The sequence below is a fragment of the Gobio gobio genome (assembly GCF_949357685.1).
Source record: "Gobio gobio genome assembly, chromosome: 4".
In the NCBI taxonomy this organism is placed as follows: Eukaryota; Metazoa; Chordata; class Actinopteri; order Cypriniformes; family Gobionidae; genus Gobio; species Gobio gobio.
The window spans coordinates 46430657-46457275 of record NC_137100.1 but is presented as its reverse complement, the minus strand read 5'-3'; the positions used below and the strand labels follow the sequence as shown (position 1 = coordinate 46457275).

The following is a 26619-nucleotide window of genomic DNA, read 5'->3' as shown; positions in this document are numbered from 1 at the left end:
ACAAGCTGAGTGTATCTGAGCTCAGAGCCTCTTCACAAGTTACGCCACGTTTGGACCAATAATGTTATGATTTGAGGAAACAAAGCCCTGTGTAACCCTGGTTTTAACCTGTATTAGATCATCCTAAACCAATTGTTACATTTTCATTTTTTATTTACTGTATTTCATTAGAAAATGTTGCTAATTGCTACACTTTTTATAGACAGTCAGTAAAAAAAAACAAAACAGACAGAGCAGGGGGAGATAATTAATAAACAATATAAAATAGTATATATATGTGTGTGTGTGTGCGTGTGCATGTGCGTGCGTGTGTGTGTGTGTGAGTGTAAAAAGTGAAAAATAAATCAATAAATACAATATACTATAGATAAATGTAAGACATTTTTAACAAATATTTACAATATCACAAAAGTGATGGAGGACCAGAGCTGTCAATCTGCAAAATGACAAAAAAAAAGCATCATAAAGTGGTCTATACAACTTATGCACAATATCCCAAGTTCTCTGAAGCAATACAATCACATTACGTGAGAAACAGACTAAAATTTCATTCTTAATTCGTTAAAAATCTTCAAGAGTTCATAGGAGAAGAATCAAGGATGGAGGATGCAAGACTTGGACTATAGACCATGAGTATGGACTAGTAGGCTATAATATTTTGTGCTGATTTTGCATAGCTTTTGAAGCTTGAAAGCTCCCTATATTTGTAATTATACAAGAAAAAATTTGACATTTTGTGCTCTACAGAAAGAAGTTCTAAGGGTTTGGAACAAAATGAGGGTGTGTAAATTATTTTTATTTGGATTTTGGGTGAACTATCCCTTTAAGGCGCATAGTTGTCAATGTCTCGTATTTTTATTTTCATGTTTACGATCATACATTTTTAAGCATGGAACAAAATTAAATTCATAAATCCAGCACTAAAGGATAAGCATAAGTCATGCCGCACTGTTTTGATTTATCATCGCCTTTTGACTTTGGAAGGAATTATGCCAATGAAATAAAACCAGCGACTTTGGCAAGGCCATTCCATAATCACTGAGACACAGCTCATGATTCCCCAATCTCATCATCCAAACACGTCTGTGGATCAGTATCCAATTATATCCCAGGATACACCTCCACATTCACTGGTACGTCTTTGGGTCATCACTTCAGAAAGTCAAGCGCTGCATTCCTCTCGCATACCCACAGTCTGGCTGTTAAAGAAACAGACAACGAGGTCCATTTATGTCTTCCTGTAGCAGGATAAAATGCTTTGTGCCGTTAGAAAGGTCAGTCGCCTTAAAGAAGTTGTAAACAATTTCGGAATACTAATTCAAAACCGCATTGATCTATACACAGTGTTTTATGGCAGGAGATACAATTCATGCTATTCACTGATTCAGTACGCAATAATGGAGGTTTAAATGACACATTATAGTGACTAATTGGGCTGTATTGTGAAACGGGTAATCCCTAACCTTTTCTACAGATGTTATTAGACGATTAGAAGAAACATGAGCAGCAGCACACTAGCACAGCAATCCCTACAGCCCAATGGAAAAGCACATTCTCACAGTGTCACAAGACCGAATATGACAACAGATTAAATTGCTCAATCAGTAATGAAAATTCATCATTTACTCAACATATTGTTGACTTGCGTGACATATTCCTTGTGTGATACACAAAAGTGAACTGAATTGTCCTCAAATTGGTCATCACTACTTGTTGTTAGCTTTGGAAAAGGAACTTTATAACATAAATATGCTTGAAATACAGTGCTTTGGCTGTATGGACTACTAAAAATGTTGTTTTTGCACTCTTTATAAGCTTGAAAACTGCCCCTATTTACTGAGCCAGAACAATACAATAAAATATAGAATCATTCAATATTACAAAATTACCTTTAACATGAAGATTAAGATGACAATTACATTTCTGTGAAATGTCACATCTAGTTTGCAGAAGTTTAACATTTAATGAACACGGCATTGAAAAGCACCCTTTGACCTGTCATTTCCCGAGTCTGACTCGCCACAATGGCCGGCCCGACGAAGCGAATAGAAATAGTATTTTGAATCGCGCTGCTGTGGTTCGATGAACATCCCCGCTCCGCACTCTGAGCAAAGAATGTGCAGTGATGTCACCGGGAGGCAGGGGTAAGTGAGAAACTCTGTGATTTAGGGACAGGACACGGCAGAGAGAGGGGGGGAGGAAGGGGATGAACAGTGGGAGCAGTGAGGGGGAAAGAGAGGGGGATGAGATGGGGATGAGAGAGGTCTACGGGCTTCTGCTGCCACCGCCGTAATGGCCCAAACGAGGTGGAGGGGAGAGCAGTGGAGGGAAGCCAGGGGTGAGGCGGTGGTGACTGTGCTTCAACGCCATATGAGCTGGCAGCTTGTCACAACCCAACCCATCACACAAAGGCAGACACAGACACATTCCCATTATCCTACACATCAGATCAGACCTGCTTCCGCAGCCCCTACACGTTACCAGCACGAGTGTGATAATCACATCAGAATCAACCAGCATTCCTTGTCCACACCAGGTGCCATCATCAGGCCAAAGATAACCAGTTCCATGTTCTCTAAAATGCCTGTTATAACAATATTCATCATCATCATCATCATCATCATCATCATCATCATCATCATCATCATCATCATCATCATCCTGATTGACATCTTTTCTCTTACAATCACTGAAGCTTCCAGAACTATCCAAGGATCCATCCATCCATTGACTGCATCTATCATCTATCCATTTATCTCCATCTATCCATGTATCTACTATATCCATCCATCCACTGTATCTATCATTAATCCATTTATAAATCTATCCATCTATCTTCTGTATCCATCCATCCATCCTTCCACCCATCCACTGTATCCATCCATCCATTTTCCATCCACTGTATCTATCATCTATCCATTTATCTAACTCTATCCATCTATCTACTGTATCCATCCATCCTTCCACCCATCCACTGTATCCATCCATCCATTTTCCATCCACTGTATCTATCCATTTATCTAACTCAATCCATCTATCTACTGTATCCATCCATCCATCCTTCCACCCATCCACTGTATCCATCCATCCATTTTCCATCCACTGTATCTATCATCTATCCATTTATCTAACTCTATCCAACTATCTACTGTATCCATCCTTCCTTCCATCCATCCATCCATCCATCCACTGTATCCATCCATCCATTTTTCTATCCACTGTATCTATCCATTTGTCTCAATACATCCATCTATCAACTGTACCAATCCTTCCACCCATCCACTCACTGTATCGATCCATCCATTTTTCTATCCACTGTATCTATCATCTATCCATTTGTCTCAATACATCCATCTATCAACTGTACCAATCCTTCCACCCATCCACTCACTGTATCCATCCATCCATTTTTCTATCCACTGTATCTATCATCTATCCATTTGTCTCAATACATCCATCTATCAACTGTACCAATCCTTCCACCCATCCACTCACTGTATCGATCTATCTTTCCATCCACCCATCTATCTACTCCATCCATCCATCGTATCTATCTGTCTATGGTATCCATCCACCAATCCATCCATCCACTGTATCTATCCATCTTTCTACTGTATCCTTCCTTCTGTCCATCTATCCATCCACTGTACCTATCCATCTGTCTATAAGTCTACTGTCTCCTTCCATCCATCCATCCACTGTATCTATCTGTCTACTGTATCCATCCACTGCATCTATACATCTATCTGTCTACTGTATCCTTCCATCCATCCATCCATCCACTGTATCTATCCATCTGTCTGCTGTATCATTCTACCCATCCATCCACTGTATCTATCTGTCTAATGTATCCATCCACCAATCCATCCATCCAGTGTATCTATCCGTATCCTTCAACCATCCATCCAATGTATCTATCCATCTATCTGTCTACTGTATCCATCCATCCATCAATCAATCCAGTGTATATATCCATCTATCTGGCTACTGTATCCTTCTACCATCCATCCATCCAGTGTATCTATCCATCTGTCTGCTGTATCCTTCAACACATCCATCCATCCATCCATCCATCCATCCATCCATAAGGCTTATAAACATTCTGGACCAAGTTTTCTTGTTAAAATGACAGTTATGCAGTTCTACATCTGGCTTGCTATCACAACTTAAATTCGAAAATGGAATTGAAATTTAAAAGGAACTTCTAAATTCAATTCTGAATTGCGGTTGACAGTCTACGCAGCTACTCGTGTATTTCCCTTGTCTTCCCTATGAATATTTATGCAGATTAAAGTGAGGTTGGTAAAAATAGCTGTATATGATTATTGTGTGGGCACATAGTTAAAGAAGGTACAAAAAAAAGCTCTCCTTTTACAGGGGAAATAAGATGAGTCTGAAGTGATTATTCACCTTTTTAAGCACAGATTTTCAATATGTTCTCAGACGTTCGATCCCCTCTATGTTGTATAGTTCAGTTAGCAGTGAGGAAATATTTTGGGAATCAAAATATTGATCTCAAAACTGCTATTGTTCAACATACTGACTGTCCCATGTGCTGAAGAGCAGCAACATGACCTTTAGGTCATCTCAAGCTTACCCATCTCCTTTCTTTACAAACAAGCAACAACACATTTTCTACAATGTTGGCACACAAATGCAAGTGTTATACCTCCTAAATAATAGACCACATTATGTAAATGATATCCGAACAGTTCTGAGGGGGTTATCAAATTCAGTCAGAAATATTCAAGAACAGGCGCACAGACTTTTGACAGTGCATGAAGAGTTTGCAAAGGCAGAGGAGAAAGAGGAGGAGAAGAGGAGAAGAGGAGGAGGATGATGAATAAAATACGAAACAAAGAGAGGGGCAACGTGTGGAAAGCAGATCTGATCTGGCGACATGTATATATTTCGCATTCGGCAAACAAACAAAAGGCCGGTAAATAGCAGGAGAGGAAATGCGTGGTTATCCGATGCCGCCGCTTCGCGCTCAGCCCGCACCTCCCGGCTAGGGTTTCCCTGGCAGACAAAGAGCCACCAGCGCATTCTGCCGGCCTGCCCACAAAAAGCTGTGCTGAAAAAGCCAACACCTCTTCCCTTCGGGGGCTCCACAAAACACTTTTGTTAGTCTATATTAAAACATGTTGCAATATCAGCCCTTGTCTCACGAAGGAAACTTAATCACGTGCATGATGAGGAAGCTAGATGGCTCGTTTTTAATACAGGGACTAAGCACATCATCAGGGGAGAGGGTTAGTCAATTTATGATGGTAGGGTTAGTAGAGGTAACTTGGAAGTATAGCAGAGTTGTCATGGGACTGTTAAAGGGATAGTTCACCAAAAAAAATTAATTCTATCATCATTTAGGCCTACTCTCTCATGGCATTCCAAACCATGTACGACTTTCTTTCTTCTGTGGAAAACAGAAGATACTTTAAAAGTCAAAGGGGTCTAAACAACATGGGACCCCACTGACTTTTATTAAATGGAAAAAAACTAAAATAACTAAAATTATGTTATGCTCCTCAGTATAAAAATGTCACCCAGAGTTTAAAACAATATGAGGTAATATGAGTAAATTATCAATGCATTTTCATTTTGGATAAACTACCACTTTGACACAAAACAGTGCATCCTTTAATAATGGGCATAGATAAAGTGTTATTCTATTAGGACCAAACAAAATTATTAAATTACTGATAAGAAAAGGTTTTAAGTCACAACCAGGGTTATTCTAGCCAACTAAAACTTAAACCATAAATATATAAATATATATAAATATATATATATATATAAATATATATATATATATATATATATATATATATATATATATATATATATATATATATATATATATATATATATATATATATATATATATATATATATATATATATATTTGTTACTTGAAATAAAATAAACATAAAAATTAAGCTAGTTGCCAAGTAAACATTTACCATTTTAATTTAGTTTAACTTGACTAAATTACTAAATTAACTATAAATGAAATAATTTATAAAAACTATATTTATATACTTAAAACTATACAGACTAAAACTAACTAAAATTAAAATGAAAACAAAAAAATTATAAAATATATAATATCTCAAAGATACTAAAATTATACTGCTCACAAGATACACATTTAAGGATTCGGAACGGTCAAGTTTCAAGTTAAAACTATTGTGCAAGGTTTGGATGAGACATGCAAAGACAGGCTGAAACAGAAAGCGGCAGAAAGGACTTTGGTGACTGTACAGTTTCTGGACTCACTCACTCAGCTGGACAACTCCTCCCAATTTCTCGGACCCAGCCGGTGGTCTGTCTCCAATCGACACCATGAGACAAACTGTCCCTTTACTTCTCACTCTACACTGTGTCCTTTCTTCTCTTCTCAGCTTATTTCCCAAAGACCTGAGGCTCTAATGCTTCTTTCTGCTCCCAGAAAATGGAAACTCAATGCCTGGGAAAAGCACAAGAAACAACTTGAGGTCTGTTTCATGTCATACCTATTGTTTGTTGCCATTAGGTAAGACAAGTCAATTTACAACAGCTTTGCTACCTTAAAAACAGTTGGCGGTCACATTCAGCTGTCTGTAAATGGGAATCCAGGCCAGATTTCATACCCAAAGCTAATTGGAGGTTAACTGGCTATTTGACCAAAGTCTAAGGAGTGAAAAAAAAACTGCATGTGGCTATCAATTTAAGAAAATGTAGACCGTGTTCATTAAAATAATCAAAACCTTTTATTTTTGGACCAACAGAAATTCTGACCACAACACCATAACAGGCAGAGATAGATACGGCAGACTACATTTTACATTTTTAACATTTATTTTCACAAGTATTTCCTGTGTTGATTTTGAAGGAAAAATCAGAATGGACCCTTTTCACATATCTGGGGTTCTTGGATGCGGAAGTCGTCAGGTTAAAGGAAAATACAACAAATATATTTTTTGTATTCCCATTTGATCCAATAGCAAAAAACAAAACAAAAAAATCTATAATAGTGTTTCTGGGACTTTACAAAAGAGATGCAAAAATATGGAGAGATACAATTTTTAGATGAAAATGAAAAAAATGTATTTGATGACAACTGTAAAAGTGTAAACTGTAAAGGGTCAATGGATTGATTTACTGTATACATACTGAGAATACTATACTTTTTCTCCACTGAAAGCATAGCCAATTTAACAATGTGACATGTGAGTGGCATACATTCCAATTTCGCTAAAACATGTGGACCCAACATTTTCCACCGCAATAAAGCAAAACAACATCTGTATCTGGCCAAGAACTGAAGAAACTATACAACACATCCTGTGAAATAAAGTTAATCTGTATGTCTGAATATACTTTTGAAGACTTTGCAAAAAACCTGCTGTAGCTCAATTATAACTGTGCACGTAAACATACACACTCTCTATTTGATCCCTTCTTGGTCTCTTGTGCTTTTGCGAAGGTGAAGCGTGAAGAAGACGCTCCCTTCCTTTCTTCCCTGTCCTTTCTCTCGGTCTAAACCACCCAGGAAATAATGTCACAGTGAAAAGGTGAAGTGCATGAATGAATTACGTAAGGACTCCTAATCCCTTTGACAGATCAGGAAGAATCACCTCTCTGTCATGGTGAAGGAGAGTATACAGTGTCATGGTAAAAGCTGGGGATATGGTTCAGTCCCATTAACAACATACAGTTCTACAGTTATTACATCATCTGGGGAAACGTCTCCAGGCTCCATCTGGGGAAATACTTGAGTGTTTTAGATGCTTTAGATCTTTAGACCAGTGTATAAGACACAAATGTACAAAAACAACAATATTGGGTTTTCTAAAGACTAAGTTTAAGTGGTATGGCTCAGGATCTCTTAACACAGACTAATGGCTTTTAATTCTTGTCTGATAAGCTCATAAAAGTACAGGCACACTCCGGGTTCAGTAATAGCTTTTATTTTTGAGTCTTCTACATGTATAGTGAGGGCTAATATCCCCAAAATATGGTTCTTGTTTGGTAAGGCCTTTGCTTTTCAGAGGATTTAATGATAACCATCAATTGGTCATACCCTTTCCAGTTAACTAATAAAACGATAAACGTTTAAAATGTACTATTCAGTTGTGGCTGTCTGTTTCTATTCTCCCCAAAACAAACTAAAACAAAACAAGCATTGTTAACATGAAACCAAGAGATACTATACTATAGTGTAATTTATATATATAAATATATATACACACACACACAGATACAAATATTTTTCTGCTTTCAACAAGAATGCAAAACATACTGTAATTGTGCTATACGCATTTTCATTTTCTGCTTTTTTTGCAATTGAAATTCCCCTCCAAAATGTATATAAATAATTATAGGACATTATAAATTCAAAGTTTCTTAAACACATTAGTTATGGCAAAATCCACACATATGCCTACATAATCTCAACGATATCTCCACATGTTTTGGCTCTGCAATAAATGGTATTAAAAAAGTAAGGCAATTGAAACATATTCAAAAATAAAACATGGCTCAGAAAGATAGTGACTCATTACCCACAGACCTTCAGGACTGGAAGAACTTCAGGATTAATGTTTGTATATCAATTCAAGATGATAATCTATATTTCACTGACTCAGGTACGATGAGAAGCAAAGTTGTATAGAATAATCATGAATACATTTGATTGCATAGGAAATGCAGACAACTCATTATAGAAAAACAAAAAAAAAAAACTATATAATATTGGCTCAAAAAAAATGAGCTTGATGAGTTGGCTGTTTTAATGTACAGTATTTATCAGATATTAATTAAAGGGGTCATATCATACTTTAAAAAAAAACTTTTTCCCTGAGGTCCACTTACAATGTTAGTCAAAACAGTCCTAATTTAGTTTGTCATGACTACCTCTTTCTGACTCGCTGAATGAAACAGCTATTTATTGCTGTTGTGCGTTGCATATGTAAACACATTCTAGGTAAGTGAAATGAAAAACAGTTGAGTCGCGTTTGCTGCTGGACCGTTCTTTCCTAACAATCCTAGATACGCAAAGATACGCAGATATTCAGATACACAACCAGGAGCAGCACAAGGTTTTTAACTCATTTGACTCTCATTATTAATTCTTGAAACTCTATAGAGTTGATGAACTACAAATACACTTTCAAAAGGTACAGGTATTTTCCCATGATATGACCCCTTTAATAAAAGTATTGCATTGAGAATACAAAAAGCACTCCACTAACCATAGAACCATAATTCAATGTTCATGTTGCTTCCAGATGTGCATGACCCTAAAGTCAAGAGGTTCTTAAAATGCAGCATGTTGCTGATGGTCATTAAGCTGAAAAATGTCAGAGGGCATCTGATTAAAAACTAAAAGGCATTTCTAAGGTGAATACATTACATGCTGCATATAAGGAAATGTGTAAATGACTAGGGTGTGTATAACTAAACCAAACTAGACTAGACCCTTAAACAAGCTTTTAACCTTTTATAACCAGTAACATTCTGTTGAATTATACAGTTGGCATTGTCCATTATAGCAAACATAATGGATTAACCCATTGTTTTGTTTTTTTACTGTTGTCCTTAGGCCAGACTAGATGACATGCTCACAGTGTTGCCATAGCTCAGTCTGCTTGGCATCCAGGACGCCTTGTATAAAAGCGAGTACCTTTAAATCTAGTTGACTATATGTAGCTGTTAAACATTTGCAGTGCTTTTCAGAGAGGTACTGGTTTGTGGGCATGTGGCTCTTTTCTTGGACAATGCTGGTTGTGTCATACATAAAACAAATAAAAACAACATGTTTGCTGCTCTGGCTCTGTTCTGTTTGGTCACCAGTATCTTACACTAAGCATAAGATTCATTCTCGCACTCTTTCACCCAGACATAAACTCACTCGGCCCTCTCATAGGCTCACATTGGTCACTGTGGCTGCTCTTTAAGCTGCTCTTTCAGGACGCCAGTCTCTGTGGCTCTCCACACGTGCAGGGCACTGCTGGAGGTGAGGAAGAGGAAGAGGATGAAGGCTATGGGAAAGCCCACAGTGTCCACCATACCTCCAGCCAGGGCACTAAAACTCAGTTTCCCCAGGACCTCCAGAGTGGCCAGAAAACTGTAGTGGGTGGCCTAAAAATAGACAGAGAGAGAGAGAGAAAGAAAGAATTTTAGCATTAACTTTTGACGATTATGGGGATTTGCTCAAGAATAGTGAAAAAGGGACAGTAAATTATAAAGAATAGGGAATGCTTTTTGCTGTTAGGCTAGACTCAGATGTTCCCCATGTGTGCAACATGCCATTCACTCACTTATCTCTTCTTTTTAAAAATGCTTTTAAATCCTCCAAAGGTCCTGCACTTAATTACACAAGTGATCTTTACATTAAGGATGCACCGATTTAAAAAAAATTGTCCATTAACTAATTTTTTTTCCATGTTACAGCCGAAATCCAATAAATGAGATGTATTACAATTCTACACAATGGGCCTGATTTACATAGCGTGAGCGCACAATCCCATAAAAGCGCCAATGGAACTGGAAAGTTCTGCGTGTGATCTACAGACGACACGCAAGTTAAAGAATACAGACGCTGCCGGATCATTTCCATAATGACCAACACTTAGTAAATCACCTTACATGATTCATACATATTCCTATGATTCATATTCCCACAAATGCATATGCAATAAGTTCAGCCACAAAAATCTTTACAGAACTAATATTTCACTACACGTCTTTAGTAAATCCTGACAGTAGTTTTTTAATGCCAAAGCCAAGAGTTTGCGCTGTTGCAAGCTGTTAGTAAATCTGGCCCAATAATTTTAAAAAGAAAACAAACTAAAATCTCTCATGTTAAATAATACAAGTGAATTTAGACATCACAACATGTGATGTTAGAGATATATTTTTTCAGTTTTGTTGTTGTTTACTTAAACTAAAGAAAAAAGTTTCCGTTGACTGAAATAAAGATGAAATAAAATAAAATATAAATATTGGATGAAAAACTAAAACTAAAACTAAATGAAATAAAATAAGTTTAGGAATTAAACTAAAATTAAAAATAAAATAAAAAATAAACCGAATTAAAAATAAATGAATGATAAATAGAAGCTGTTTTGTAATAATGACAGATGTCATAAAACTTCAATGTAAATAAAAGCTAAAAATATTCAAATAAAAGCTTATTCAAAATATTCATATATACAAGTATTTATAGCATATAAATAATACTAAAATAAAACTATGTACAGTATGAAAATGGATGTAATGGTAATCTAAATGTAAAAATAGGGGTCGGGGAAATGAGCATAATTAAATATACAATAATCACAACACATTAAGAACAACTCCAATATCGTTCGATAACTAATATACATTGTGCTTCGTTAAATTAAATATTATGATCCTTTATGTCTTCATGGGACAGGACCGTCAGAGATAGTATGGGAAACAACAGGGAGATGAGGCGAATATGGGATTTAGAAGGGGGAAAAACGAGTTGAATTCAAACTCAGGTTGGCGCCATAAGTGCCAAAGCGTAACACTCCAGATTACGCTTTGCAACAGGATTTTTTCTTTTTACCTTTTGATGTGTAATTCTCTTCAAAATAACCGACTAGAATGTTACTGAAATTGTTTCTTATTTATCAATTTTTAACTTTGCTTCACATCAAAACAATTCCAACAGGAGGATCAAAGAGCAGTCTGAATCCTGTCTGGACGTCAGACACTGTCTCCATACTCTAGTCCATCGACTTAGCCCACAGAATGGGAAAGCAAAGCCAAGTCCATTCCTTCACATGGCCCCGCCACTAAAGTTAAGTGAAGTACCTTTATTCCTACAAACTTGTTTAAGGTGTTCAGTTTCTCCCTCCAGGGCCTTTTCAAAAACATTCACAGTATCGGTTTTCGGTTATCTAAAACCACCTTAAAACAAACACACACAAACTGCTCTCGCTACAGTATGTACTGTATGGCATAAGAACATTTCAAATGAACCTACAGTTTACAATCCTCCTGGTTATTTTCTTCTGAATGTGAATCTGAAGTTTTTAATTGCTTAGAGACTAAGGGAAAACATACCAGCACTTCTCTTATTGTTTAATGAGTTTCGTTAGTACCATTAATTCAGCAAGCATTGAGTTGATGGAGTGACAAATAGCTGAGAGAGCACTGAAAGATCACATGCAAGCAGCACAGACCCATTTAATACAGGACAATACAGTCATGTCAAAGATGAACGAGGGGACGAAACGAGAGAACATGGGAGGGGAGAGATGTATATGAACAGTGAGAACTACCATCTATCATCTGGGGAGCACATAAATAAACAAATGGAAAGAGTGAACAACTAAACTAACAAAGAGAGAAATCAGACAACACAAGATTAGCGGGACAAAATAGGGAAAAGATTGTTGTGAAGAACAGAGTTGGTATTGATGGGCTGTCTTTACACAGCAAAAGTGATACAGAAGCAGTATCTGAAGACAAAATACAATGACGATGCATTAAGTGTGTTTTACAAACTATATACTAAAAATGATTTGTTAGCTCAATCTGCCGCTTATTCATCTTATGCACAGACATGGGCAGTATTTCAATTAAATGTATTTTAAATACGTATTTAATTACTTTAGTGTATTTTGTAATTTGTATTTTGCAGGTGTGGAAAAAATATAATGTAGTTTGTAACAAAATATTTTGAGGGAGTGTATTTAGAGTATTTCAAATACTTAAATACTTAAGAAAAATCACCATATGCTTATCACCAAAGTAAATGATTTTGCCAAATTTTCGGTCTGATGTTGGCAATGGCAATGTCCAGGTTAGATGCACGCAAATCACGTGACACCCTTAACAGCTCTGGACCGGGCTCCCTCCAAGAAGTGAACGAGTTTTGAACACAGGAGAAGAAGTGGCACTGCTCCTCTTAAAAACGGCATTAAGGCAAAGTGTTTTGTGAACAATATACAGTACACATATTGCACACTGAACGGTATTATAGAGAAAATTGTGCCTTATGAGATCAATGCACTGTGTTGTCATTCATAAAAGAACATCATATCTATTATGAAACAGCGCGTCTATCGTAAGCTCGTAACTCCACTGAAATCTCCATGCATAAGCAAGCGTTCACAATATAAAATCCATCTGCAGTTTTTAAACGTATTACATATGAGAAATATTGATATTCCGTCGGATTTTGTTAAAAATAATCATCAATCCTGTAAAACAGACCCACACATATTATGATTAATGTGTACCTTGTAAAATGTTTTTTTTACAATGTTTTATCATTCATATAAAATGTGTACCTTGAATGCAATGTAAGTCGCTTTGGATAAAAGTGTACAAATTTTGAATTTACACATTTCTCATATTTGTGTTATTGCTACTATTTGTGTTATTGACCTTCCAGTAATAAAAAAAAAGACAAGATTATTGTGGGAGTATTTTTGTATTTTCAAAATACTAATTACTTGTATTTTATTTAAAGGGTAACTAAACCCCTGCTCAGAGCTTAACTCCACCCACTGGCAATTTTCAAAAAATGCTGGAAAAGTGGGCAGAGCCCGGCGGACACAGAGGGGACGAACCGAGGGCGGGGCTGAGCGGAGGGCGTGCACCTGAGACCCGCAGGGACGGGTTGATTGACAGCTGTCAGACTCGCGAGTCGCAAAGATGGAGAATGACTGGAGTGACGCCAGCTTTGCAACAGAGCGGTCATTTCTCCTACCTTCAGCTGAAGTGGAGGAGGGTGGATTGTCTGTAGACATAAACCCGGAGCCTTATCAATGCGAGCCGCTGCTCAAACTGCGTTAACTCCCGATGCCGACGATGCTAGTGAAGCAGCCGCGCAAGAGAACTGACCTAATCTATCTGCGTCCGCGGCAACCGCTTGCGTGTCAGGGTTTGAAAGCGCGTCTCATGTATGAAAATTATCTGTACACATGACGGGCGGCAATAAAATCGCAAGAAAAGCCTGACGTGTACTGACAACTTCATTATTTAACCGTATTTTCTTCAATACAATGTTAAAGCATGTGTCAAGTGAGTTTCATTCATAATGTTTCCACTTCATGTAATATGACAGTTCATACTGGAGTGAAGCCGTTCTCATCATGTGATTGGGGGAAACATTTCTGAGGGCGTGGTGAGCTCGTGCTAGGGGCGCGGATTGTGAGACGTTGGAGGTACCATCCTACGTCACGATGTACCACAACGTCCAATAGGAAAATTCAACTGCAGTAGCCATCGTTCAACCTTAAGAGGGCAGCACTTTGGCGGTTTTACACCATATTTTATAGAATTAAAACACTTTATACTCAAATGTCAAAACATTTACTCGAATCAATGAACAGCATTAATAAAGCCCCAGTATTACAGATCATTAACTAAAAAAAGTTGGTTTAGGGTTTAGTTACCCTTTAAATACATTTTTCACATCAGTATTTTGTTTTTTATTTTGTTACATTTCATGAGCCAGTATTTGTAGTTTGTAACAAAATAGTTTTTGATGTATTTGTGCCCACCTATGCTTATGCACATATTCAGAAAAAAACGTGCAATGATTGTCACGAGAGCAAACTTTTGCACTGTATGGCATCTTTGTTTATAGATTTACAGCATGGATTTAATAAATATCATACATTTAAATAGCGATGTAATTCTGTTATTACTATATAGCCTATACAAAACACTTTTTTAAATTTTTGAAGAAATCAGAACACACGCAAGCACACACACACTCTTATAAAATGAAGGCCAAAATCTGCCCCTGCAATGCAACCCTATAATCGTTCCTGCAATTAATATTCCTGGAATAAAAAAAGGCTTCATTCATTTACAGCCAAACTACACTACTGTTCAACATTTGAGTACATTTTTTTCAAAATGTATTCAGTAATGAAAAGTAATGTAAAGATTTTCACTTCAAACTTTGCTATCCATCAAAGAACCCTGAAAAATGATCAGTTTCATAAACAAACAAACAAAAGCATACTAAGCAGCAATAGAGTTTTCAACATTGATAATAATAAGAAATGTTTTTTGAGCACTAAATCAGCATATCAGAATGATTTCTGAAAAATCTGAAATCAAACTTTTGTAACAGTTGTGTATATACAAATTGCAAGTGCAAGCTGTGACTTTTGAGACCTTTGCTAGGAAGAACGCTTTGAAACCAGAGAGAAGATTGGGGAACAAAGCCTGGAAATAACACAAAATTAAAGTGGCCCTATTATGCTATTTTAAAGGTCCCTAATTTTGTTTTAGAGGTCTCCTACAACAGGTTTACAAGCATCAAAGTTCAAAAACTACTTTCATTTTCTCATAATATACATTGCACATCACCACATTTTTCAATGATTCTCAAATGTCTCGATGGATGAATCGATCTCTCTAAATCCCTCCTTTCTGCGAGCCTACTTTGCTCTGATTGGTCAGACGGCCCAGTCAGTTGTGATTGGTCTGCCGCTTACAGCGCGTGTCAGAAACAAAACGGACATTACCATACCTGAACTTCAGCTCCAGAGACTGTAGACACAGTAAATACAGTAGTAATGGCGTCGATTTTACCAAATCAATTCGAGTATGAGTACAATGATGAAACATTGGAAGAACTAGTTATTCAACCCGAAACCTCCATCGCAAGGACGACTTGAGCAGGACGTTTCTCAGGTGATACGCTACTCGGTTTGACGTTCATCATGAGATGTTGCAACTGTAATTCCTCAGCATCAGCATTAACAAGTGTATGTCCATCAACAAACTGTTTGTACATTTCAAATGTATTGCAGAGCACATGTGGGAACTGTATCAATAACAGTGCATCCGTTAGCCCAGCACTAACGTGAGTGACTGATGTAACATTAAAGTTTGTAAAACAAATCTTGCTCCATCCTTTATCATTACTCAAAGCAGTACTCAAACAACAGACAATCTAAATTAATGGACTCAATGTTAGGTAATAGCCGCTTAGCAGAAGTATTCCAGTAAGACAGTAATAATGCAAGTTAGCCAGAAACGTACACAATATAAAACACAAAACTACGTATTTTGAACACCTGGTAGAAAATATATAAATCAATAATTAATCATACTTACAGGTTGTGATTCTGAGGAGCAGGTTGGTCCAAATAAAGTGGGTACTGACCCATCTTTAACGGACAAGCGTTTTGCCTGCAAATCCCATTTAGACCTCACAGAGATTTGAGAAGCAATCGTCAGATGGTTATACTGCTGTTGTATCACGGTAGTCATTTAAACCACTGACTCTTTACATCCTCATCCTTTGAAAGTGTTTACAAAGAGAATTTGCTCTTTGCAGAGCAGAAAACTGCCTCTTCTCGACATGTACACAACACAAACCGGCTACAGAGTTTGAGGGCAGGTCATTATACAAATTTGTTACATTGTTATGCATCCAAGTTACGGAAGACTGGAATTACTGACGACTCTTTCGGCATTTCAGAATCGACTGGGGTTTTTTTGGGAGACAAAAACTTTTTATCATGCACTTCGATCTTTAAAACTTTGCAAACCTTTTACATTCATTACACACTGCATGAAAGGAAATATCTGAAAAAGCATAATAGGGGCACGGCTCACTAAGGTTAAATGAATGCGAACTAACCACTGGGCTACTGCTAAAACCAAATCTTGACAAATGAAAAGTAAAATAGAAATCAAAATGTCAAATCTACGAATGTGAATATACTTTCTGATGAGTATGCTTTGTAGGTGATTGATGGGTTGAAATGGGTTGACATGCAGAGCTAAAGAGAGTGTTAAAACTGCTCAGTTCTTTGAGTGGAGCTATTGACTGACAGATAAATGAGCTTTTGACTGCTGTGATGTGCTCACGCATGTGGCAGCCAGGAAACACTCTCAGGCTTTCTGCAGCTCACTGCCTGTTGTGAGACTCTACCTGTCAACAACTATCAAAAACTGTAAGATGTATGTTTTGTTGTCTTCAGAGCTTGGCTGCTGAAACTGAAGAGAAAACACAACAGATTTGTCCTGCTGTTGACCTCAGGTGAACACATGTGATGCCGTTAAGCAGCCTCTTCTGAGCTGTCAGGGAAAATGAAGAGCTGCGGTCAGTTGAGGAGGGCGGCGTGTGATACCTGTATGCTCTCCTCGGCTCTCTGTGTGCAGTTCATCATCGCGGTGAATGTGAGAGTGGTGATGAGACCCGCTATGAAATGCTGCAAACTCAGACTCAGCACTGCCATACCTGAGGACGAGCAGACACAATACACATTAATACAAAATTATGGCAGACAAAAAGCCTCAGACCGCAAACACACCTCAAGTTTGAATTTATGACTTTCATTTTAAATATTATATAAAACTGCATAATGTCTGTGAAATATTGCACTGAAGATCTGGCAGTGTTAATTGAGAGAGATGGCCTGCAGGAAGAAATGTGTGCAGGGTTACAAGCTTCTGTCTTGTAGTGTGTGCTTGGCCTCACTCAGACTTGATGAAACAGTCACCGGTTTGAAGATAAGCCATGATAAAAATTCCTGACGTTTAGTATTACCTTTCATATTTCATTTATTTGATTGTTACGATTTGAAAAGCTCACTGTAAATACTGGGCAGCATTAAGTAAAGTTAGCAACAATCTCACGCAGGCATAGTTTCGATTTGTGTGAAAACATGACAGAAAGCAGAGTGCTGAGAGAAATCATTTGAAAGAATGTATGAATGAAAGAATTCCGACTGTCTTCAGAAAAGTTTAGATTGCATTTGCTTTCATGTAATGCCACTTTTTCAGCGGCGCTGGATCCGGTAGTATTTCATTCATTCATTTCTTCTATTGGGATTTTTTTTTTTAAAGTCTCTGTTAAAGCATTATAAGCCATGAACAAAGACAACCAGCTACGAAATGAATAAAAAAAATGACAACTTTGATTTGAAGCAAAAAAGTATATGAAAACCATGCATGTTTTATGTTTATATATATACACACACACACACACACACACACACACACATATATACAAAATATATATAAGCTATAGTTTAAAATAAACTTCCCTATGAAGAAATGTAATGGCGTTTTTACTTCCGGAAGCCGACTATTGCACTCCATAGGTGCAGCGCTGCTTGTTTACAAAGGTTACCGGGAAAACATCTCTATTTCTGCTGTTCCATAAGCCGTTTCATTTGTTTGTTTAAAATCTGGCCATCATTTTTAATGTTATTTTTATGCAGACAAAAAAATGCACAGTGCTGCTAATTATATTTGTTGTTTGTGGGTTTCCTGCATTTTAACAAAACCATGAAAATATTGATGATCATAATCATTTTGCTCACAATAATGAAATTCTCTCTTCTCAGACTCAACACTGTCATACCTGCGTTCGTAGGAACAGTACTATACATGCTTGCTATAACACTGGGCACCCCCAGGCTATTATTTATGCAGACAGAACCATGTCAAACAACTAGCAGTTTATCTTAAGACACACTCAAATCTGACTCTATATGTTGCACCAATTGACGCTTAGAAATTGGTGTCTTTTTGAAGTAGATTATTTAATTCACCTGAGTAACATCCACAGAGAGACAGACGGTCTACCATTAAACCCTCTAAAAATCATGAATCTCAAATCAATCATTACCAGAAGCCCATTTGCCAAAAAAAAAAAAAAATTATGAAGCTTTCACATCCAGCTCCATCTGAATTATTCACTGGAAATGTTTAGTTCTGACTAACAAGACTTCTCCATTACTTATCCAGGAACCACAGGAAGGAAAATCAGCTCTTCTGAGGCATCCAGTCTCATACAATATTGAAAATTATTTTCTGCAGAACTTTATCATTCTTTTTTCTCTTTTTTTTTTTGAGGGGGGTTAGATGGGGTGCAGAGTTGCTTTGTTCCGTTTCGTTTGGGAGAGTGGCAAAAAGAGAGACAGAGAGAGAGAATAAGAAAGACAGAGAGATGAGGGATTTGTCAAACAGAAGCTCGCTGACAAAAACATCTTGACTAAAAAGCAATGACATCCTGGGGAAGAAGTAATACAGTGGCAAAAAATACAGAGTAAAAAAGCTAAAACGCAAGACTTTCCCCATTTCCTTTTTTTCATTTTCATTAAATAAACATTCAAAGCACCTGTGAGAGAAAGAGACAGCGCAAGTAAAAAAAGGAGAAACAGGCAGAGGGTATGAATATGGGTTTACTCATTTATCAAAGTGCGCCGTGAGAATACTCAAGGTAAAATAGCGTTAGCTTCCGCAGACAGAAACAGAAACGCAAATCCACTTAAGCAAGTTGAACCGGGAGAGAGTATGTTTGACATAACTTCTGTATGATCACTTCTATACAGTTCATGCATAAAATTGCGCTTGAATAATGCTGAATCCAAGCACTAGGACTATCACAACAGATCTACAGGAGTCTTACCGAAGATTTATGGAATAAAAGTGAGCAACTGAGAGAGCACACTGATCTAAGGTTGGATCAATACTGAAAGTTTGTCTTCGGTAAGATATCAGCCTCTGGTACTATGGATTTTATATTAAAACAGATAGCTAAGGCAACAAATAAACAGCCTTGAGCAACTGATGAAAGGAAACCTAGTCTGTGAACAGACTGAAAGATTGTCAATTTGAGATTCATCTGAAAATGTGTATATTGCCTTTTTAATTCTCCAGATGTCACTTAAAGCTACACTATGTAACTTTTCCGTCCACTAGAGGTCGCCTGTTCAAAACAAAGGCGTAGTTTGATGACGCCACGTTTGAGCGCAGAATCTTGGGACATGTGGTCGTCACCTCACAGCCGGTGGAAAACAGTCAGGATAGGAGTCGGGCAGAAATCATGTTCATGGATGCGATTATTAACATTACTGTAGTCTGAAGCAGAGCAGGACCGAGTGTTGTGGAGCTGAGCAAGGCCGCAGGAGCGATTGAAGAGCGGGACTGTTATTATGGCATAGTCGCCAGCGGGACTTTTATTATGACACGGTTGCCGGCGCCACTTCCTCTTTTCCAGTCATGAGTATATGAAGTAACGCAACTCTGTTTGTCGTATTAGATATATCTGAGTGTGTTGAAAAGGAAGTTATGACGTTCGCTCGGCGGCTGCTATGACACTTGTTCACACTGCAGTGAGAGTAAAGTGTTTCACTGAATAAAACCGGAAACCGAGGGTGACGCAGATATGACGCAATCGACAGGCGACTCCCTCTCACGCATAGCTCACACGTCCCGGTTCCTTGGTTAAAATAGCAATTTCTCACGATTTACAAATAGTTGGAAACATTTGGGATATTCTAAGTACTCAACTGAACAAAATATATAACACTGGCCTAGTGGTTTCTGGATATTTTACTGCAAAAATCCTACATAGTTCACCTTTAAGTACCACATTTTCCATTATCATATGATAGTCTTATTAATGTTTGCAAAATAACTTTTTTTATACATGTTGAGCTTTGATGATCATTTATTAATTCCACCAGCGCAAATGTCTATCATCCTACCAAATACTAATTTAAACAATGTTAAAAAAGGATATTTTTAATCGCACACGTCAACTTTAGATTTTTACCATACAGCAAGATGAACTCTATGCTGGTCTGTATGACATTCATGTTAATACTCTCCCTTTTTTATCAGATGCTGTTGTTTAATGCAGCAATGAGAGTTTTATTCAGACATACTCTGCCTGAACACCTGTTTACTCTGTGCAAGGTGCTGAAATGGACACTTTAGCTTGTCAGTGGAAAACGCGGGAAACCGGAGACGGCCCTATGGATTCTTAAATGCAGGGGAACAGTAGAAAGCTCAGTGGAGAACAGGTCAATTTCACTTCTATATATACATACGTACAGGTGAGCTATCTGACTCTTAAAAAAACAAACATTGAGTTTTTCCCCTGTCCTTTAATTTATAAAGCTGTGCACTATTTAAAATAAAATAAATAAAATATGCTGGTCCTATAAAATGTTAATATACTTGAGTGTGTATGTAAATGTCTCACCTTTCATCAAGGGCGAGGGCTCCAGCACTACGAGAAGTGAGCTCTGAAAGACCATGCTGATAGTCCGCATCATAAACACACGTCTCATCAGCAGGCCAATACTAAAGGCATAAAAGAAAGAAAGTTCAGTTCATACTCTACAAATTATGTATATCAATAATAAACATTACAATTCAAAATGTTTAAATAAATGAATACTTTCATTCATCAAGGACACATTAAATAGATTTTGACAGTAAAGACATTTATTACGTTACAAAAAAAAAAAATATTTCAAATAAATGCTGCTCTTACAAACGTTCTATTTATTATCGCAGGTAGGTTCCAGAAAAATATTAAGAAGAACAATGTTTTGAACACTGAAGTGTTTCTTGAACACCAAATCAGCATATTAGAATGATTTCTGAATGTAATGGCTGCTGAAAATTCACAGGAATAAATCACATTTTAAAATATATTTAAAAAAAAAAAAACTGATATTTTCAATTGTAATAATATTTCACAATATTATTACTGTTTTTTTAACAAATAAATGCAAAAAAGCAAAAGAGACTTCTTTCAAATGCATTAAAAAATCTTGCCAACCCTAACATTTTGAATGGTAGTGCAATACAATATAATATAATATTAAAAAGACAAAAGATAAACAAAATACATACAGTAACAGTACCACAACAAACTAAAGGTTGATATTTTACAGATCAATCCCTGTAGGACATTAATGAGGGTCAACCACACGTCTGCCACACTGAGACAGAGAAGCACTCCTATACATATGCTTACATGGAGTGTGTTTGCTTACACACTCTAATTGATTCTCTATTAGCAGTTAAGAATCCCCTGGGTGAACTTCCTTCATGACTTAATCAATAACGCGACAAGATCCACAGACACAGGCTGATTAACCCCCCGCTAATTAGTGACCATCACACACCTCGATTTCTCCCAGCTCCAATCAGAACACCCGTAGGGCTTTGTCAATCACACACAGGGTCTGAAGTCACAGCTTCTAGGGTGTTGTTAATATTTCCAATTATCAGTACAGTTAACATAATTTTACATCATGTTCTCTAAAATGAACACATATATTAATGCTTAAAGTGGTCAGGCAGAATGATTAATAACCAGGCATCTGTTGCATGAAAATTAGTTTGACTCGTCCCTAAGGTTGTAAAAAGAAGTATAAAATTGCATCATCAATTAAATGCCTTTTCCATGTGAATAAACTCTGAGGCCTCTGACAGAGAAAGCAAGTCTAGAAAGAGAGAAGGAGATGCGGGTAAAGGTCAACAGAACTTTAAGAGAAGAGTAAGGAATCTTCCGTCATCTTAAACCAGCCTTTTAGATCTAAATGAATCCAGTCAACAACAGCAGCCGGTCAGACAGAAAGCCAATCTGCCATCATTCTCATGCAAACACCCTCCCTGCATCCACTCAATAACACTCTTTCATATTTCACTCAGATGAGAGGAAAACAAGCAGAAAACGAGAGAGAGAGAGAGAGAGAGAGAGAGAGAGAGAGAGAGAGAGAGAGAGAGAGAGAGAGAGAGAGATCGAAAGCAAGTCTAAAACAGGCGTATCACACGAGCAGTTAGGTCCGATAAGATTCGTACTCTCAGATTGCTGATGGCGATCAGTGTATGGGGGTCAGTTTTTGCCCACTCAAGCGTTTCAGATGGGGCCGGGATAAGTGTCCAAATTAGCTTTTAGTGGCCCTGAACAGACAACGACAGAAACCCAATCTGTGGGAAGCAAGGCCTGAATGCACGACTGTGTCGAATGAACAAGCCCCCTGCGTGTGAAACTTTACATTCCTCCTCATTCACTAACACTGCCTTTAGCATAGAGACGGAGAGAGAGACCGAAAGAGAGAACGGTAAAACAGAAAAAAAGACGAAGGGGCCGAGAGTAATGGAGAGGTTAGAGAGAAAGGTACGGAAATTTGAGAGAGAATAGATATTTAACTCCAACAATTTTTTTGTGTGCATATTTTGGGACTGCACATCTGTCCCGCTCACCTGGGTCCTGATGTATAAACATTGCACAAAATGGGCACTGAAATATGTATATTTGTAGTGGATGTGCTGCTTTTTACCCATTTTTATTAACAGCGAGAGAATTGCTTGACGTATGATAATTTTGCTTTAAACTGTATTCTAAATAGCAGGAAATAAAATATTTATAAATATAATGATTAATGATGCACACTTGACTGAAAAGTATATTATACCTACACTTTTTGCGGATGTTTTTGTTTTATTTTAATCTCATATTATCCCAGTGTCTTGTACCTTTGAAAGCTGTAGTAGGCTATTACATGGATGGAAATATGCATATGGAAATGATATACAGATGCATAGTAAAACTAGGCGTTGTAACCTTATATGGTTATTTTGAGGAGGAGACGGGGGGGATGGGGATGCATGTACGGCGTACGCACAATCTTCCGCTGATTAGTATTTCTAAAGGGAATTTTGCAGAGGTTCTGGCGTACATACGGTTTTAAAAATCGGAAAACTTTTGTGCGTACACACTTTTTAGGATGAAAACACGAGGCCCCTGGCATTTTGAAGGCATGTTAATTTACAATATCCACCCATAATATAAGTTTCTTAGAGGCCACAGAATCTCAAAGCCCCTGACGAACCCCTGAAATGAATATTCCCCATAATCACTCTTGCAATAACATATTACTGAAATGCACATTCATATCCATACCACATATTGGCTGGTTACCCAGTACAGTTTATGATTATTTGGATATTTGCTGGGAAGAAAATTTAGAGACTGGACCTGAAATGTAAAATTAAATACTAGGCTAGTGATAATTTACAATACATATACACTAACGTTCAAACAGTTGGGGTCAGTAAGATTTTCTTTTTTTTAAAGAAATAAATACTTTTATTTGGGAAGGACGCATTAAAGGTAGGGTAGACAATTTCGGAGAGGCTAGCAATAGCAAGCTAGCTTTGAAAGCGTAGGTTCCCACCCTCCCTTCAGAGCGCTCTACAAAGCCAAGCCAAACACATGAACGCACACAGCCAGAGCGCAGTCTGCAAAGCGTCACCAGGAGACCAAAGGCAATGATTGGGTGAACATTTTTGGTTCTGAGACTTCCACATATGTAAAACATTTTAATGTTTAGACCACTTCTATTATTGATTGCTATCAGGATGTGAAGAGAGTTTCAACCATTATAACAAGTATAAAATTGCTTATGAAATGCATTGCATTCCCTACCTTTAAATTGCTCGAGTGTGACAAAGATATTTATTATGTTACAATTTTTTTTTCTTTCAAATAAATGCTGTTCCCTTGAGCTATCTATTTATTAAAATTCCTGAAAAATGTATCACAGTTTCGACAAAAATATTAAGCAGCACAACTCCTTTTAACATTGATGATAATACGAAATGTTTATTGAGCAACAAATCAGCATATTACAATGAATTCTGAAGGATCATGTGACAATGGAGACTGGAGTAATGACTGCTGAAAATTCAGCTTTGCCATCACATGAATAAATTACATTTTATAATATATTAAAACAGTTTTGATCAGATAAATGGGTAACACTATACAATAAGGTTGTATTAGTTAACATTAGGTAATGCATTAGTTAACATGAACTAACCATGAACAACACCTCTGTTCAGCATTAGTAAATCTTTGTTAACGTTAGTTCATAAAAATCCAGCTGTTCATGGTTTGTTCACAGTTCATTAACTAATGTTAGCAAGATTTGAATAATGCATTAGTAAATGTTGAAATTAACATTAACAAAGATAAATAAATGGTTTATAAGTCCAGTTCATTATTAGTTCATGTTAACTAAAGTAGTTAACTAATGTTAACTAATGAACCTTATTGTAAAGTGTTACCGATAAATGCAGCCTTGGTGAGAAACTTCTTTCAACAACATCTTACTGACCCCCAAACGTTTTGGTCTGGATTTGGTGACCTCTGATCTAGCCAATGTTTGCATCACCTCAGTGACTAATACTTGTTTAGATGGTTAGGGAACTGCAGCTCACAGAGACAGTAGGCTAAGGGTGATGTTACGCTCATGCTATTAATAGACCAATATTACATCATTTTAACTAAAGTACACACCAACAGTCAAGTGCAGAAGATAATGTAATGCATTCCAGTGGTGTGTAAAACTGCATTAAAATGCTTGGTTCATGATGCCATGATGTGAAGCAAACCAGCCTGGAGAAAATGGCACATGTATGAAGAGTATCATTTCACTTTAAACTGATACATGACAGGATGTCTGCCCTCAAGTCTAGAACAAAATAAACACAGAACCAATGCACATGTCTTTCTCCAAAATCCTCTTCCTCATGCCTTTCTCGGAGCATACTAACAGGTGTGTGGGCTTATGAGTCAATATCGCTCGGGGAAGATAAGCGACTTCGACTGCTCCTGGAACGGTTTAGGCAACCAGACTCCTATCTTGACTATTACAAGACATAACTGGTCTCAGGTCAGTAGACAAGGGCAACGTATCAGCAACAAGTATATCTCTATTCACGCAGTCCAACCTTATGCATCCTGGAGGCCTTTCAGCTCACACCTGAGCCTGCTTTACTCTCAGCTCCCACAAAAGGCTGTGTTTACTTCCATTACTATCACTCTTTCTATCTCTAACACACTCTCTATCTCTTTCTCTCTCCTTCTTTCTCGCCTGGGGCTTAGATTGGTGGAGAGATATAGTGAGAAAACACAGAGAAAAAGAAAAGGGCCGCGTTTCTTTCACAGAGAGATGGTGGGCTACAAAAACTGATAAAGCAAGAGGGGGCTTAGAAAAAGATGTAAGGTGAAATCCAAAGAACAAAGTCTTTCAACACCATTCCTGCAACATTAATGGCAAAGCGTGACTTGGCTGAAAGGGTGTTGCAGCTGGAAGTGAGTCAGTTTCACCATCGTTTATTACAAAACACACTCCCTACCTGTACTGAGAGAGCAAGAAGCCCCCAATTGATGAGCCGCAGATGGAAAATGCCATGGCAACCACGCCGTTCCACACCCCCAGCTCTCTGGCCGTCATGTGGTGGTCCAGCAGGAAGAGAGGAAACATGGTGATAGCCCCCTGTTCTCCTGTACAGAAAATATAGGATTGCATCAGAAAACTCTTTTCTTGGAAAACTTTGGACTGGATAGAGGAAACGAAAAGACCAAGGAAATTGACCAGATTATTGAAAATGTGTTGGATTCTTATCACATTGCATTAGACTTTTCTCAGAACTTGTGTTAAACTCCTGAGATTAACTACACACAGCACAAACTTAGTCAAAAATAAAACACTTATCTGAGAATGGAAAAAAGTGATAACCTGAGCAGAGTCCACGTTTTTTTACTCCTCAAAGGATCAGTGCCTGGATTGCCTCCCAGTCATTTCTTTTCTGAGAGTTTGTCACTTAAACTCAGACAAATGTGACAAAAACAAAAGCTGCCAGTGAAAATGTTGCCGTTACATTGCGCCGAGTCCTGCCTCGCTGCATGATAGTGGGTGCGCAGAGGCCTCGGTAACCCGCCGCCGTGTATTATTTAACGCCATTGTCATTATTTATGGAGTCTGCCTTCATTTTGACAGCGAGACAGCCCGCTGACTGACAGCTCTG

At 37.5% G+C, this 26619-nt stretch overlaps 1 protein-coding gene across 2 annotated transcripts in view; it reads right to left on the bottom strand.

The window, feature by feature from the left end:
• Window positions 1–7935: 7935 nt before the first annotated feature.
• The window catches only part of mfsd3 (major facilitator superfamily domain containing 3), a 28989-nt gene continuing 10305 nt past the window's right edge, over window positions 7936–26619 (bottom strand). The window contains exons 3-6 of one of the 2 annotated variants that reach the window (XM_079814129.1): window positions 25948–26095; window positions 20990–21090; window positions 17121–17230; window positions 7936–10122 (exon numbers count right to left, since the gene is read on the bottom strand). In XM_079814129.1, coding sequence (XP_079670255.1) covers window positions 9919–10122; window positions 17121–17230; window positions 20990–21090; window positions 25948–26095 — 563 coding nt within the window. In that variant the 3' untranslated portion in view covers window positions 7936–9918. The remainder of the gene's footprint in view (window positions 10123–17120; window positions 17231–20989; window positions 21091–25947; window positions 26096–26619) is intronic. The other variant, XM_079814128.1, reaches the window with a different exon arrangement.